The sequence below is a fragment of the Diaporthe batatas genome, assembly GCF_019321695.1.
Source record: "Diaporthe batatas strain CRI 302-4 chromosome Unknown Contig00006, whole genome shotgun sequence".
Taxonomy (NCBI): Eukaryota; Fungi; Ascomycota; class Sordariomycetes; order Diaporthales; family Diaporthaceae; genus Diaporthe; species Diaporthe batatas.
Genome location: NW_025408553.1, coordinates 1,874,289 through 1,887,049, shown reverse-complemented (window position 1 = coordinate 1,887,049; position 12,761 = coordinate 1,874,289). Strand labels below are relative to the sequence as shown.

The 12,761-nt window shown below is 45.1% G+C and overlaps 4 protein-coding genes across 4 annotated transcripts; 2 read left to right on the top strand and 2 right to left on the bottom strand.

Annotated features, from left to right (window-relative positions):
- Positions 1 to 4,105: 4,105 nt before the first annotated feature.
- On the top strand, positions 4,106 to 5,143 carry KVR01_005805 (uncharacterized protein; the record flags this gene model as incomplete). Its single annotated transcript, XM_044794872.1, has 1 exon — positions 4,106 to 5,143. One exon carries the CDS (start codon positions 4,106 to 4,108, stop codon positions 5,141 to 5,143), a length of 1,038 nt encoding a protein of 345 aa, XP_044644608.1.
- Positions 4,398 to 6,805, bottom strand: KVR01_005744 (uncharacterized protein). Its single transcript, XM_044793663.1, has 2 exons — positions 6,067 to 6,805; positions 4,398 to 6,003 (listed from the first exon to the last, which is right to left on the bottom strand). The coding sequence occupies exons 1-2, from the start codon at positions 6,643 to 6,645 to the stop codon at positions 5,497 to 5,499; spliced, it is 1,086 nt and encodes a 361-aa protein (XP_044644547.1). The 5' UTR covers positions 6,646 to 6,805; the 3' UTR covers positions 4,398 to 5,496.
- A 212-nt stretch (positions 6,806 to 7,017) lies between these two features.
- Positions 7,018 to 12,644, top strand: KVR01_006466 (uncharacterized protein). Its single transcript, XM_044782427.1, has 6 exons — positions 7,018 to 9,844; positions 9,912 to 11,156; positions 11,224 to 11,260; positions 11,360 to 11,801; positions 11,866 to 11,930; positions 11,993 to 12,644. Exons 2-6 carry the CDS (start codon positions 10,968 to 10,970, stop codon positions 12,433 to 12,435), a joined length of 1,176 nt encoding a protein of 391 aa, XP_044645269.1. The 5' UTR covers positions 7,018 to 9,844; positions 9,912 to 10,967; the 3' UTR covers positions 12,436 to 12,644.
- On the bottom strand, positions 7,638 to 8,442 carry KVR01_005853 (uncharacterized protein; the record flags this gene model as incomplete). The annotated part of the gene is made up of 2 exons (XM_044788692.1): positions 7,638 to 7,976; positions 8,026 to 8,442. The coding sequence occupies 2 exons, from the start codon at positions 8,440 to 8,442 to the stop codon at positions 7,638 to 7,640; spliced, it is 756 nt and encodes a 251-aa protein (XP_044644656.1).
- Positions 12,645 to 12,761: the final 117 nt, after the last annotated feature.

Sequence of the window (12,761 nt, the reverse complement as noted above, 5' to 3'; positions counted from 1 at the left end):
TATATAAGTATAATATATATTTAAAAGTTAAATATAATATTAAAAAATAAAATAAATAATAATTTATATAATTATAATATATTAAAAGAATATATAGTAATATAATTAGTTCTTTTAAAAATACTTATAATAATTATAAATATTATATATTATTTCTAAATAAAAGATTAAATATTTATATATAGATCTATTAAAGTTTAAAAATTAAGTATTAAAATCTTTTAATAAATATAAAAATATAATAGAAAATAAAATAAATAAAAATAAAAGAATTTAATATTAATAATAGTATTAAATATATTAATAAAAATTTAAAATAATATTAAATAATAATAGAATTATATATAATAATACCTCTTTATATAAAGGAACTTAATAATTTTATAAAAAAGAAATTTAATAATATTAAATAAAATAAAATACTTATTATTATAAATTAATTTACTATATAAGTTATAAGGAAGCTACTATATTTAATATATATTTATATAATATTATATTTTAAAAGATTTAGAGTAGAAAAGTCTATATAATTTATTATATAATTATAATTTATTTATAAATTATATTAAATTATAGGATTTATAGTATATTATAATAATAATAAGGATAAAATAAACTAGATTTTAGAATAAAAAGAGGTATTAATTAACTTTAATAAAATAATAAAATATATAAAATATATACTAATAATAAAATAGTATAGATTAAAGATATAAATATCTTAGAAGGTAAATATATTATAAATAAAGATAATAATTCTATATTTAAAGAAAATAAAGAAATAGAATTATATAATAATAATAATAATAATAATAATAATAATAATAATAATAATAATAATAATAATAATAATAATAATAATAATAATAATAATAATAATAATAATAATAATAATAATAATAATAATAATAATAATAATAATAATAATAATAATAATAATAATAATAATAATAATAATAATAATAATAATAATAATAATAATAATAATAAAATAGAATTTTATATAAATTACTATCCTATACTAGAAAAGAGATTTTATAGAATATAAAGCTTTATATATTATAAAGAATATATTATTAAGTAATTAAATAATAATATTAGAAAATAATATAAAACTCTATATATACTAACTATAAGTGGAATAAATGAGCCCTTTAGCTTAAAAAGGCTATATATAAGGAAGAAGTATCTTATTAGGTAAAAGCTATAAAAGATAAAATTAATTTGTTTATAAGTTAAAATATATATAATATAATAAATATAAATAATATACCTAATACCTATAAGCCTTTAAAGGGGAAGTAAATATTTAAAAGAAATTTATAAATAACTTTAATATAATAAAGCTCTATTAGGTAACTAATAAATTAAATAATATATATTATAAAGCCTATTAAGTAGTATAAAGTTTTAATTAAAAATTAGAGTAGATTACCTAAAACCTTTACTATAATTTATAGATTAGAAACATAAATATTATTATTAATAATAGTAATAAATAAAAACTATTATATATATAATTATAATATAAAAATATATTTTTATACTTTAATATTAATAAAAATATATATAAAATTACTTTCTTATATATATAAAAAGATAGTATAGAGTTATTGAATAAAGCTTTATATAACTTAAAAGAAAGCTTTAATTTATAATATAAATATTTAAAAAGAATTAAATAAATTAAAATTTAAATTCTACTTTTATAATAAAAAGTATTTATAAATAATAAAGAAAATATTATATTAATATACTATATTAATAATATAATAATAATAAATAGTAATAATAATAAAGTTAATAATATAATAAATAAAATAAAAGAAACTATAAATATAAACTATTAGGAGAATTAATTTCCTTTTAGAAAATAATATAATAATAAATAAAAAAACTCTAACTATAAACTAAAATAAATATACTAATAAAATACTTAAAAATTTAATATAAAAATAATAAGGATATAAAACTTAAATTAACTTCTTTTATACCTAAAAAAATTAATAAAAATATAAATTAAACCTTAAAAATAAAATAAATAATTATTAAAAATAAATAGGTATTATACTATATTTAAGTTTAAAAGCTATATAAATATAATATATTTTATATATAATTTAGTTAGATATATATTTAATCCTAGTAAAGAGTATTTTAAAGAATTAAATAAGTTATAGGATATATATTAAAATTCCTAAATTATTTAAAATATATAAATATAATAGAAAATTAAATTTATATAGATATTTTAATTTTAATTAAGATAATAACCTAAATAATAAACAATTTATATTTAATTATATATTTATATTCTCTAAAAATAATAAAATAATTAACCTTATAAGTTATAACTTATAACTATAAAAATACTTATATTAAGTAATTATAAAGCTAAATATATAGCTTTAAAAAGCTTTTAAAAGCTATATATTTATATAATTTATTAAAATATTTTAATATAAATTTAAATTTAAATCTAGAATTAAATAAACTTATTATATATATAAATAATAATACTATTATTAGTTTAACTAAAAATTAAGTTTTTATAAAAGCTAAACATATAAATATAATATATTATTATACCTAAAATTTAATAAAAGAGGGTTAATAACTATAAAATATATACCTTTAAAGGAAAATATAACTAATTAGTATACTAAACCAATTAAAAGATTATTATTTATTAAATTTAAAGATTTATATAATTTAAAAGAAAATTAATAGTAAATTTAATATCCTTATTTACTAACATATTATAAAATAAAATAAAAATAAAATATTATAATACTCTAAATAACAACTTATAAAAATAATATAAAATTAATAAAAGTTAAAATAATAGATTTTTATCTTAATAACTTATATAGCATATATAAGCTATATATACTATATATATTATATATAAAATATACAAAAGTTAAGCATATAGTCTAATAAAATTACTATATAAATATAGTTTTATAGATATTATAGTATAAATATAAACTTCTTGACTTAAATTGTGAAAAATAACCCTATAAACTGTAAACCTATAAAGTAATATAATAATAATATAAATAACCTATATAAAATAAATATCAAATAAAATAAGATATTTAAATTATAAGGGCTTATATTTAAATTATACCCAAAGTAAATTTTTAAAATTTTTACCTATATAATAATATATTTTTCCTATAATAAAGGTTTTTATTATTAATAAAAGTACTATTTTCCTTTTATAAAAGGTTTTAATATAATAAATAGTATATTTTTCTTATATATTAAGTTTTATTATTATATAAAATAAGTTATTTTTCCTTTATAAAGGTTTATAACTTAATAAAAGTAGTTTTTTTTAAAAAAAATTAAGATTTTTAACTATTAAGTATTTTTATATATTTAATTTATATATATATATATAAATAAATATATATATATAGCTTATAGGGGGTTATAAAAATATATTTCCAAATAATTAATAAAGAAATACTGTTTTTATATATATAATTATTAAAAACAGTTAGACTATAAAGGGCTTTATTAGATGAAAGCGTCTAAATACTAAATAAAGGATATTTAGTGTATAAATAAGGGGGTGGGAAGCCTATTAGTCGATAGTTAGAATTTAACGCTATTTACACTTAAATTCTTAGAGAAGGCCTTGCGCTCACAACGAGGATTTGCGGAAGCCTGTTGCGGCCAATTGATTGAGATGACTGACGTGAAACGGGCTGTCAGCTGCCTAGATATGGGGCGAAACATTGTTTTCCGCATGCGAGACCTAGCGACAAGGCCGAGGGCACGTCAGGGGGGCTTCCGTGCCTATTTGGAGCTTCCAGGCTAACCTGGCCCTCGGCGTCCCCTAACGCTAAAAAACTGCCACATTTGAGCCTCACCCGGCTAGCTTGGTCAGGACGGCCTCGAGTGCACTTCTATTGCAGCCAGGGGCATAGAATGAGAAGGAGCATATATACCTATCAGGACCGCTGTTCACGATGAGGGCGGATATCACAAGCCAGTCATTCCATTCGGATATCATCAACACTCCTACTAACTTTGTTTCTCTCTTTCTTCCACCTAATTACACTCAACTTCAATTTTTCACATCGCAAAAATGAAAGGCAGTGCCATCCTCTCCCTGCTGGCTCTGGCAGCCGGGGCCCACGCCCAGTCAGCACCCGGAGGTAGCGGCAAAAGCTGCTCTCGCAACGGCGCAAGGGCGGGACAACCAGCAAGCAACCCACTAGTCGTCGGTCAGAACTCCAGAGCCGAGCTCCCAGTGCTCACTCTCCCAAAGAATCGCGCATCCACAAACGGCACGGGGAGCGGAAGCAGCGGTGGCAGCGGCACGAAGGGCGGAAGCAGCGGTAGCAGCGGCACAGGACCCAGCCAGGACGCAGAAAGCGGCGGCGGCAAGGCAAGCGTCAGTCTCACGGGAACCAGCGGCGGCACAGGAACCAGCAGAGCCGCCGCCGCGCTCTCGAGCAAACTGCCCGCCTCGGCCGGGACCGTGGTGGAGGCAGCCGCGATCCCTGTGCCGTCCCAGTTCGACGGCGGCATGAAGACGTACGAGCGGTCGCCGAGCGTGTGCATGCCGGGCGTCGAGACGAACGAGGACGCGGCCATGTTCATCGTGGCCGACGGGGGGACGCTGTCCAACGTGATCATCGGGAAGGGGCAGGCGGAGGGCGTGCACTGCCAGGGGACGTGCACGCTCAACAACGTGTGGTTCGCGAGCGTCTGCGAGGACGCCTTCACGTTCCTGCAGACGGCGGGCACCAGCTACATCAACGGCGGGGGCGCGTTCGGCGCCCATGACAAGATCGTGCAGTTCGACGGCCGCGGCACGGTGCACATCTCCAACTTCTACGCTGAGAACTATGGGAAGCTCTCGCGGAGCTGTGGCAACTGCCCGAACAATGGCGGGCCGAGGGAGATCATCGTCGAGGGCGTCAAGGCCGTCAACGGCGGGGAGCTGTGTGGTGTGAATGCGAACTTTGGGGATAAGTGCACTATCATTGATTCCTGCCAGGCTGAGGGCCAAGCCTGCACGATCTGGCAGGCTACTAGTGGGGGTGGAGAGGCGACCAAGACGGCCACGCAGCCTGACGGGAAGGTCTGCGTTGCGCAGAGCTTCCAGCCGACGTGTTAAGGTGGATATGTAGCATCGGATTGTTACCGAGAGCGTGATTTTCGGCGTTTTGGTTGATGTAGTATTATGCTAGAGGCAATAGACATAGATGGGCCGTTGCCCAAGTGCCATAACACTTCGCTGATTTCATGGCACAGTGTGATGATGCTCCGCTACCACTGCTCCGGTAATAGAGCGCGCTTTGAGTGTATTGTGACACTTCGATTGGTGCCTGATCCAAACGGGTTTGGCTTCCCAGATCGATGAGGTGACAGGTGCAGATGGGGAGCTTACCCGGGGAGGATGATCGCTTCAGCGAAAAAATGCCCGGCAAGACATAAATGTGTTCACCTTGTTGTGATAACGTGACCGTCTCAAACAAGGCCGACAACCTTCATGGACCTGAACGCCGCCCTTCTCGACGTGGCCCATACCTGTGCCTTCTTATCATATGTCACATACGCAGCCCCGACGCCGAGTCCAACAAGATGTACGCTGTGGCCAAATTGAATGGGGAGACGCAGGGCCCGCCAGACACCCAACACGCCGAGGACTTCGAAAACGACGTCGAACTCGATCAGGCTTCTCGCGCTGAACGAGATGGGGATCGGGAAGACGCGGACCGTGGCGTCTGGGTGGTTCATGGCCCATGCGGAAAACACGCCCAGGACAGCCCCGGACGCACCGATGCCGAAGGAGTACCTCGACTGCTTGAACACCAGGGCGGCGACCTGGGCACCCAGAGAAGAAACCACGCCGGTTGAGAGGTAGAAGGCGAGAAAGTGGCTACCTGACCCCGAGATTGGCGGGCCGGCTGCCATCGAAGGTCCGAAGTTGAGAAGGGCCATCATGTTCAATGCGAGATGAAACACGCCACTGTGCTGTTGGATCGAGGCAAGTCAGACCTGCACGCAAGAGGGGAGGTAGGGTGCAGGGTGACTGACCGCAAACATGGACGTGAAGAGCTGTGAGTTGCTGTACCAGGGCAAGGCTGGCGTGTGCCCAAGACTAGCCCACCACCCCTGGGCGGCTGTCGAGGGCGCCTTGGAGAGACCCACGAAGCCGGCGTTCACCAACGTCATGCCTGCCATTATCTTTGACGGGCCGCTCAGATTGTCCCACACGCTGCTCGGCGACCCGGCCGCGATGGGCCCCGGCGTGAAGATGTTTTCCGACACGGTCCTGCGCCTCCACCGCCTGGCGTGCTCCGTCTCGAGCTGGTCAAAAGTGAGCCCGCGGCGGTCCTCCTCCCTGAACGACTTGATGTCCTGCCACACATCATAGGCGGCACACGTGAAGTAGATGGTCCCCACGGCGGTGGCTGCCCAGATGACCGGCCGGATCAGAGGGACGGGGTTCTGCGAGTAGTCGTAGCCACCGGCGGTGTTGTATGAGCGCCTTGCCCCGGCCGGGTGGGGTGTTGATACGGCCGGCCTCCTCAGGGCGCGTCGGAGCCCCGGCCGAGCTCCAGCTCGAGCTCGAGCTGCTGCTGCTGCTGCTGATATCAGGCGTGAGACCAGCATTGTTTTTTCTGTTGCCCTTGACCCTCTCGCCGCGCACCCGCGAGCCCACAGGACCGACTGACCGATGGCAAACGAGTCAGGAGGGTGCGCACGAGTTGTCAGGCGATGGCCAAATGTGGATTGTTGGTGGTTGGTCGCCGATGGTCAAGGCAAATTACGCGTCTTCTTGCAGGTTGTTTGATGGTTCGATAACTCTTGGCCCATGGTGGGGTTGAAAAGTGGCTCCTGGGTTGGGGACCCCCTTCCCCCTTCCCCCGCCCACCCCCCGACCCTGTCGCCCACCGTTCAGGGTTTAGGCCCCACCGTTTGCTTCCAGGAACGGCTGGGATTTGGCCGTTGAAGCTTGAGCTTTCCTCCCCAGGTCCCCACTTCTCACCTTTCACCTCGCCGAGATCTGCCCTCACAGACCCTTTCGTCTCACAACCTCAGCATCCGCACCCACACCATGCGTGCGCAGGCAATCGAAAACCCGTCATTGTAGGGACGAAGCAGGCAGAGGGCAAGATCCCATGGGGTCAACTACAGATTGAGTGCTTGCTGCTGTCAGTCGTTCATAAACACCACCCACTCGGGAGCCCTGCCACATGCAATTTTCGACCAAGAAATCCACTTGCAACTCTGCCAGGCGAATGCGAGCCCACTTGCACCTCCCCGAGTCCCTTGGTTCATCAGGGCCGATCCGCACAAGACCCACACATTCACTACTACTGGCCTGCAAACACAGGGATTAGTCGACAAGGCCCCGAGGAAATTTCACGAGATCCTGAGCCTGAATTCACCTTGGGCCACAGGGTCCGCCCGGGTTCTAAAATCATTGCAGCAGGAAATGGAGTCTGGAGATAAGAGCATGTTTGGACGAGGTTTGATTTCGTGCTGCGCGTTGGGTATCAAGTCCCCAGCCATGGGGTAAACTCGCCTACACAATCAAGGCTTGACAAGAACCCGACCAGCAGGGCCATCGTTCGTCCCTCTCGTCCTTCCAGGCCTTGTGCTTAAATCCGCTTCTGAACCTCCTTGGCACCGTGCAGCAGGCCCTCGACGACGTTGTCCGGCTCGGCGAGGAAGGGCGAGTGAGACCCCTTGGTCGACCAGGTGATGCCGTTTGCCCCGAACATGGGCGCCATCTGCTTCTGGATGGCTGGCAGCAGCGCCCGGTCGTCCTCGCAGAAGAAGTACATGCTCTCAATGTCCTCCCACGCCTGGTACGTCGCCTCGTCCCGGAACACCTGCCCAGACTGGTGCTGCAGCTTGGCGACGGCCGCCTTTGTGAGGTCCTCAGGCACGTCGTGGTAGAAGATCTCCTCGGGCGTGCGGGCGTACACGCGGTCGCCCTGCTTGTGTGTCAGTACATGAGCGGCAGCAGGCCCGCGGGATACTCACCTGGATGTCCATCCAAGGCAGCGGGTTGCCACCCAGCATCTGGATGAGGCTGAAGCCCTTGGGCACCACAAAGGCAGACATGTACACCAGCAGCACGACACCGCCCTCCTTGCCCTCAGCTTTGCGCTGCTTGTACGCCAGGTCCTTGGCAGCCTCGCTGATGACAAGGCCTCCGTACGAGTGGCCAACCAGGACCACCTGTCGGCCTTGGTCCACGAGAGCCTGGGCCTCGGCACGCACTGCGGCGGCGTCGTCGAATGCACTCTTGGTCGGGGGCTCGGCCCCCACGGACGGGTACGCCACGGCCCGTGTCTCCCAACCCTGTGCATGCAGCCTGTCCTGCACGAGCTGGTAGCAGTCGGGCGTGTGCCACGCGCCGGGGGCGAAGACAAAAACAGGCTGTGCGTTGGCAGACATGTTTTATTGATTGTGAACGGGGCAATTGGGGTCGGCGGGATGTGGGGTATGCTTGATATAAGATATTGGCTGGCTTCGTGCGACGTCAAAAATGGTCAAGTCGAGAACAGACACTGCTATCTTGGGCCGCAAATACTACGTGCAGTACGGATCGGGGCTTCTTGGAATTGAGCAACCCCGGGGGATTTATCTCGTGGCAGCGCGTGCCAGAAAGGGGCTCCATCTCGACGTTATCCGGCCTCGTGGCTTGGATGTCGGATGCTGCCCACAAGAGCCACCAAACTAGCGTGCGTATAAGACCATTCATCCTTGCTGCTACCCATCAGTTTGGTCCCTGTAACGACTGAAACGGCAACCCATCGACATCCCGGCGGACCCTCCACACGCCACCACGGGATGGCGGAGGGTCTACGCTACCTAGGTACTTGGCCCATCGGATAGTGCGAGTCATGCTGCGGATGATTTCTGTGGGCCATTCGTTGCGGCTCGGAAGTGTCCTGCGAAGATGTGGGGTGCACTCCGTACGAAAGTTTGAACCGCAGCCGCACTCGCTCGTCAAGATCTGAACCAGACAACCATATCACAGCGGGATCTGTTTGTTGCATTGTCGATTAATGCGACTCAATCTCATTCTGTGAGATACTTGGCGTTCCAGAATGCGTCCAACATGAACTTTCCAGACCCAGAGAGGCGGTAACGAAGTCGGCCCACGGCCAGCAGTGAACCCTCGGCATTGTCTAGAAGCTATATCCCCACCCACGTCCGGAAGCTTCCTCAGAGTCCCTCGGTGTCGCAAGGATACATCCACATGAAGCAACTCTTCACGTGACCGCTGACAGTTGTAGGAGGCTTACTTACCGCGTCCGAATCGAGTCTCATCGGTGACGACTAATTGACAATGCGAGCCTCACTGCACGGTACTTTGCAGAGCATGTAAGGTACTTGCAGAGCACTTACATAATGCTGTACGCAGGACACTCTCACCTTGGGACCGATTTGGTCAACCTGGGAGGATGCAACACGCCTTCAGCGGGATCTCGCCCGGACCGAAACACTTGGGCATCCAGACGAGGATCCTCGAGCAGCCATCCCTGACCATCAGCGGCCGAGAGGAACTAGATGCGCCGTGGCGATTGATTTTCTCAATCACAGTAACATGTAGCATCGCCTTCTTCCCCCGGCTGCCGCGCTACACGTGTACGATGCAAGGCATGAAGGGACCGGTGTGCCACCTTGCCGGGCGATGGAAAGCATCTTGCGCATTAGCGTGGACAGAAAGAGACATGCTTTGAACCCAATCTCCGCCTGCGAACCATTGTCCACTCGGATGTGGCCGTGCATTCAGAGTTTGTCTACCACCCGGGGTTCAGACCTTCGCGTTGGCCCCCTATATTAGCAGTGGGTAAGTGGGAGCCGAAGGCCACTGGTACCTAGGTAATATGAGCCGCTATTCACGACCGATGTGACAGCCTGTCAACCGCTTTAGTGTAGGCCGGCGCGCACAGGTACATCGACAGACGCCGGATTGCAACGCCTGAGGTTCCGGGGGCAACCACCCCTTTTGTGTTGCATTCTCTGCGCGTCAAGTTCGACAGCCGGGCCCTGTTCTTTCCATGTGGCTTCTTCCTCCACCCGTTGGTCTTCTTTTCGAAGTCCCCCGTGGGTCAGCCGTTTTTGGCAGGGGAAAAAGCTGCACAGTGCTCTGCTGCCTGCCTGCCTAGCCTCCTCATTGTGGGCTGTCGAACTTAATTGAAATATTGATAACCTATTCTGGCAAGAAGGTCGCTAACTGACATGCCATCGACCGCTGATCCCACTCAGGGTTCAGTCGGCAGTTCCTTCACGACAGGGCAGTTCAAACCGGCGAGACGTCGCATTCGCTGTATAGTGTCATGTATATTTCCGCGCCATGTCGTATGGCCCGCCTCCCGAGGTTGACCAGACATGTCAACCCAATATACAATCAGGGACGGCCCTTGTAGGGGACCCCTCGACTAACGCAGCGGCGGGGGATTGGGCTGCTGCCCCCTCTTCCAGGGGCGGGCCGTCAAAACCTGACTGGCAGACTGGAGAGGCTGACGAGACTGGGAAGACTCGTTGCACATTCTTATTCTCGGGTCTTAAGCGAAGGGGTAAAAAGTCTCCACGGTCTCCCAGGATTGATGCAAGTTGCACTCTCACAAGAACAGCGGCCGTGCGCTGCCGACAAACCCACTCCTCGGCCCTAGCAGGAGCCCACAGTTGCGCCGCCTCCCCGGCGGATACTACGACTCTGGTCTTGAATACGTCGACCGCGAATGCCTGTCTTTGTTCCTACTCCCCCAAGTCCCCCTATGATAACTCGAACTCCTCCCCACGGGTCTCACCCATCCATCCTATCCAGCCCGCGAGAGACCTCCTTTCACACGTCTGCCTGCTCCGCCCTCGTGGCTGTTCCAACAGTCAAACCAAGCAAACCACATATGGTGGTACCTCGGCCAGCGCGAACCTGAAAAGGTCCACTGCTCAGCAGGCAGGCAGGCAAGATGAGGGCACAGGAGCTCGTCACGATGGCGACTCCCGCCGACGCCAATGAGAACACGGGCCCGACGCAGATCACCACCACAACGATCCTGCTCGTCCTCTCCACGATTTTTGTGATTCTGCGGTTCTGGGCTCGACATTTTGTAACTGCGCAATACGGCACGGACGATTGGTTAATTGTCGCAGGACTGGTGAGTTTGCCGCGTACCTGGTTCCGCGAGCGTAAATCGAGGATCTGTGCTTACCCGAGATCGCCAGGTGTCCGTGTTTGTGATCGGCGGCTTAAACTATGGAAGTAAGGACACACACACACCTTATTGCTCTTCCAAATGGAGCATCAACTAGCTTCTATCATCACCTTGACAGGTCGCTGACTCTACCCCTCCGGAAATAGTGGTCGACTCCGGCATGGGCCGACACGCCAGCACCCTCAACCTCGACGCGATAGAAAACGTGCTCAAGCTGCTGCTGGGCTTCGAGTGCATGTACGTCACGGCCGTGGCGCTCATCAAGTTCTCGCTGCTCGCGATGTACCTCCGCATCTTCCCAAGCCGGGGGTTCAAGATCGCCGCCTACATCATCGGGGGCACCGTGGCCGGGTGGTGGATCGCCATCGTCCTCGTCTGCATCTTCCAGTGCAACCCCATCTACGTGGCCTGGGAGCCCTGGGTGGCCGGCCAGTGTATCGATCTCAAGGGGTCGTTCATCGGTAACGCGGTCCCCAACATTGTCACCGACATTGCCATCTTGATCATGCCCGTCAAGCAGGTCTGGGCGCTGCACACCCAGCTCGCACAGAAGATCTCGCTGATCTGCACGTTCGGCCTTGGCAGCTTGTGAGTTAGATCTGTGACGGGGGTCGGTCCAGGTGGTCACACGCCCGATATTAACACCTCATAGCGTCCTCATTGCGAGTATATACCGGTTCTCAACCATCATGCAGTTTGACCCGAACGATACTACTTGTAAGTCCCCGAGCACGATCAGCGGTTATTGGCCCCGCTGGGATCCTAACAAAACAACGCAGTCACCCTCGCCACGGCTTGCACGTGGTGCGTGGTCGAGTGCGCCTGCGGCGTCATCTGCGCGTGCCTGCCGACCCTCCGGCCCCTGGCCAGGAAGGTGTCGAGCCAGTTCGGCAGCACGGGCAACAAGTCGCGGTCCGGGAGCCGCGCCAACGAGCTCGTCACCATCGGCGGCGGCAACACCTCGCACATGAACAGCCGCAACATGACCAAGAGCCCCTTCCAGAAGCTCGGCAAGGACTCCGAGTTCATGTACCCGGGCGAGGCGGACCTGTCGACGCGCCCCGGGTCCGGAGGGGTCGTCAGGACCACCGAGGTCACCATGACTAGCAGCTCGACGGGTACGACAAAGACGACGCAGCACGGGTACGCGAGCTCTGGTGACAGCGGGACGATCCTGGATCGGTCGAGGAGCCGTGGGGAGACGGGGAGTAGCTTTGTTTGATGCGCCTGATCACCCGGGCTGCTGTGTATAAAATAGCGGTGTGAAATTGGCATATAGAGATTAATCACATAACTAATAATATTTCTGGAGCAAGTCGATACCCTCAAAGAACGATACGCGCAGCAGCTTTGGCACGACTGCGGTGAGTGACGGTCTCTGTTGCGGCCTGGTCTTCGCGGGCGCAGTATGTCACTTTCTGGTGTTTCTTGGCGCGTGGGTCGGCGTTGCATGTCGAGGAATCTTTACTCAAACAAGCTGCGGGGTGCGCGGTCATGCAGATTATGAAGTAAGAAGGTGACTCTGAAAAGGATCGAAGTGGACCTGTT

Bases quoted from the DNA above. Each gene is read 5' to 3' on its own strand.
- KVR01_006466 (XM_044782427.1), top strand. From the start codon at position 10,968: ATGAGGGCACAGGAGCTCGTCACGATGGCGACTCCCGCCGACGCCAAT. The intron at 11,157-11,223 runs GTGAGTTTGCCG...CGAGATCGCCAG, and splicing joins GGTTAATTGTCGCAGGACTG to GTGTCCGTGTTTGTGATCGG. The intron at 11,931-11,992 runs GTAAGTCCCCGA...AAAACAACGCAG, and splicing joins TGACCCGAACGATACTACTT to TCACCCTCGCCACGGCTTGC.
- KVR01_005744 (XM_044793663.1), bottom strand. From the start codon at position 6,645: ATGCTGGTCTCACGCCTGATATCAGCAGCAGCAGCAGCAGCTCGAGCT. The intron at 6,004-6,066 runs GTCAGTCACCCT...TCGATCCAACAG, and splicing joins TCTTCACGTCCATGTTTGCG to CACAGTGGCGTGTTTCATCT.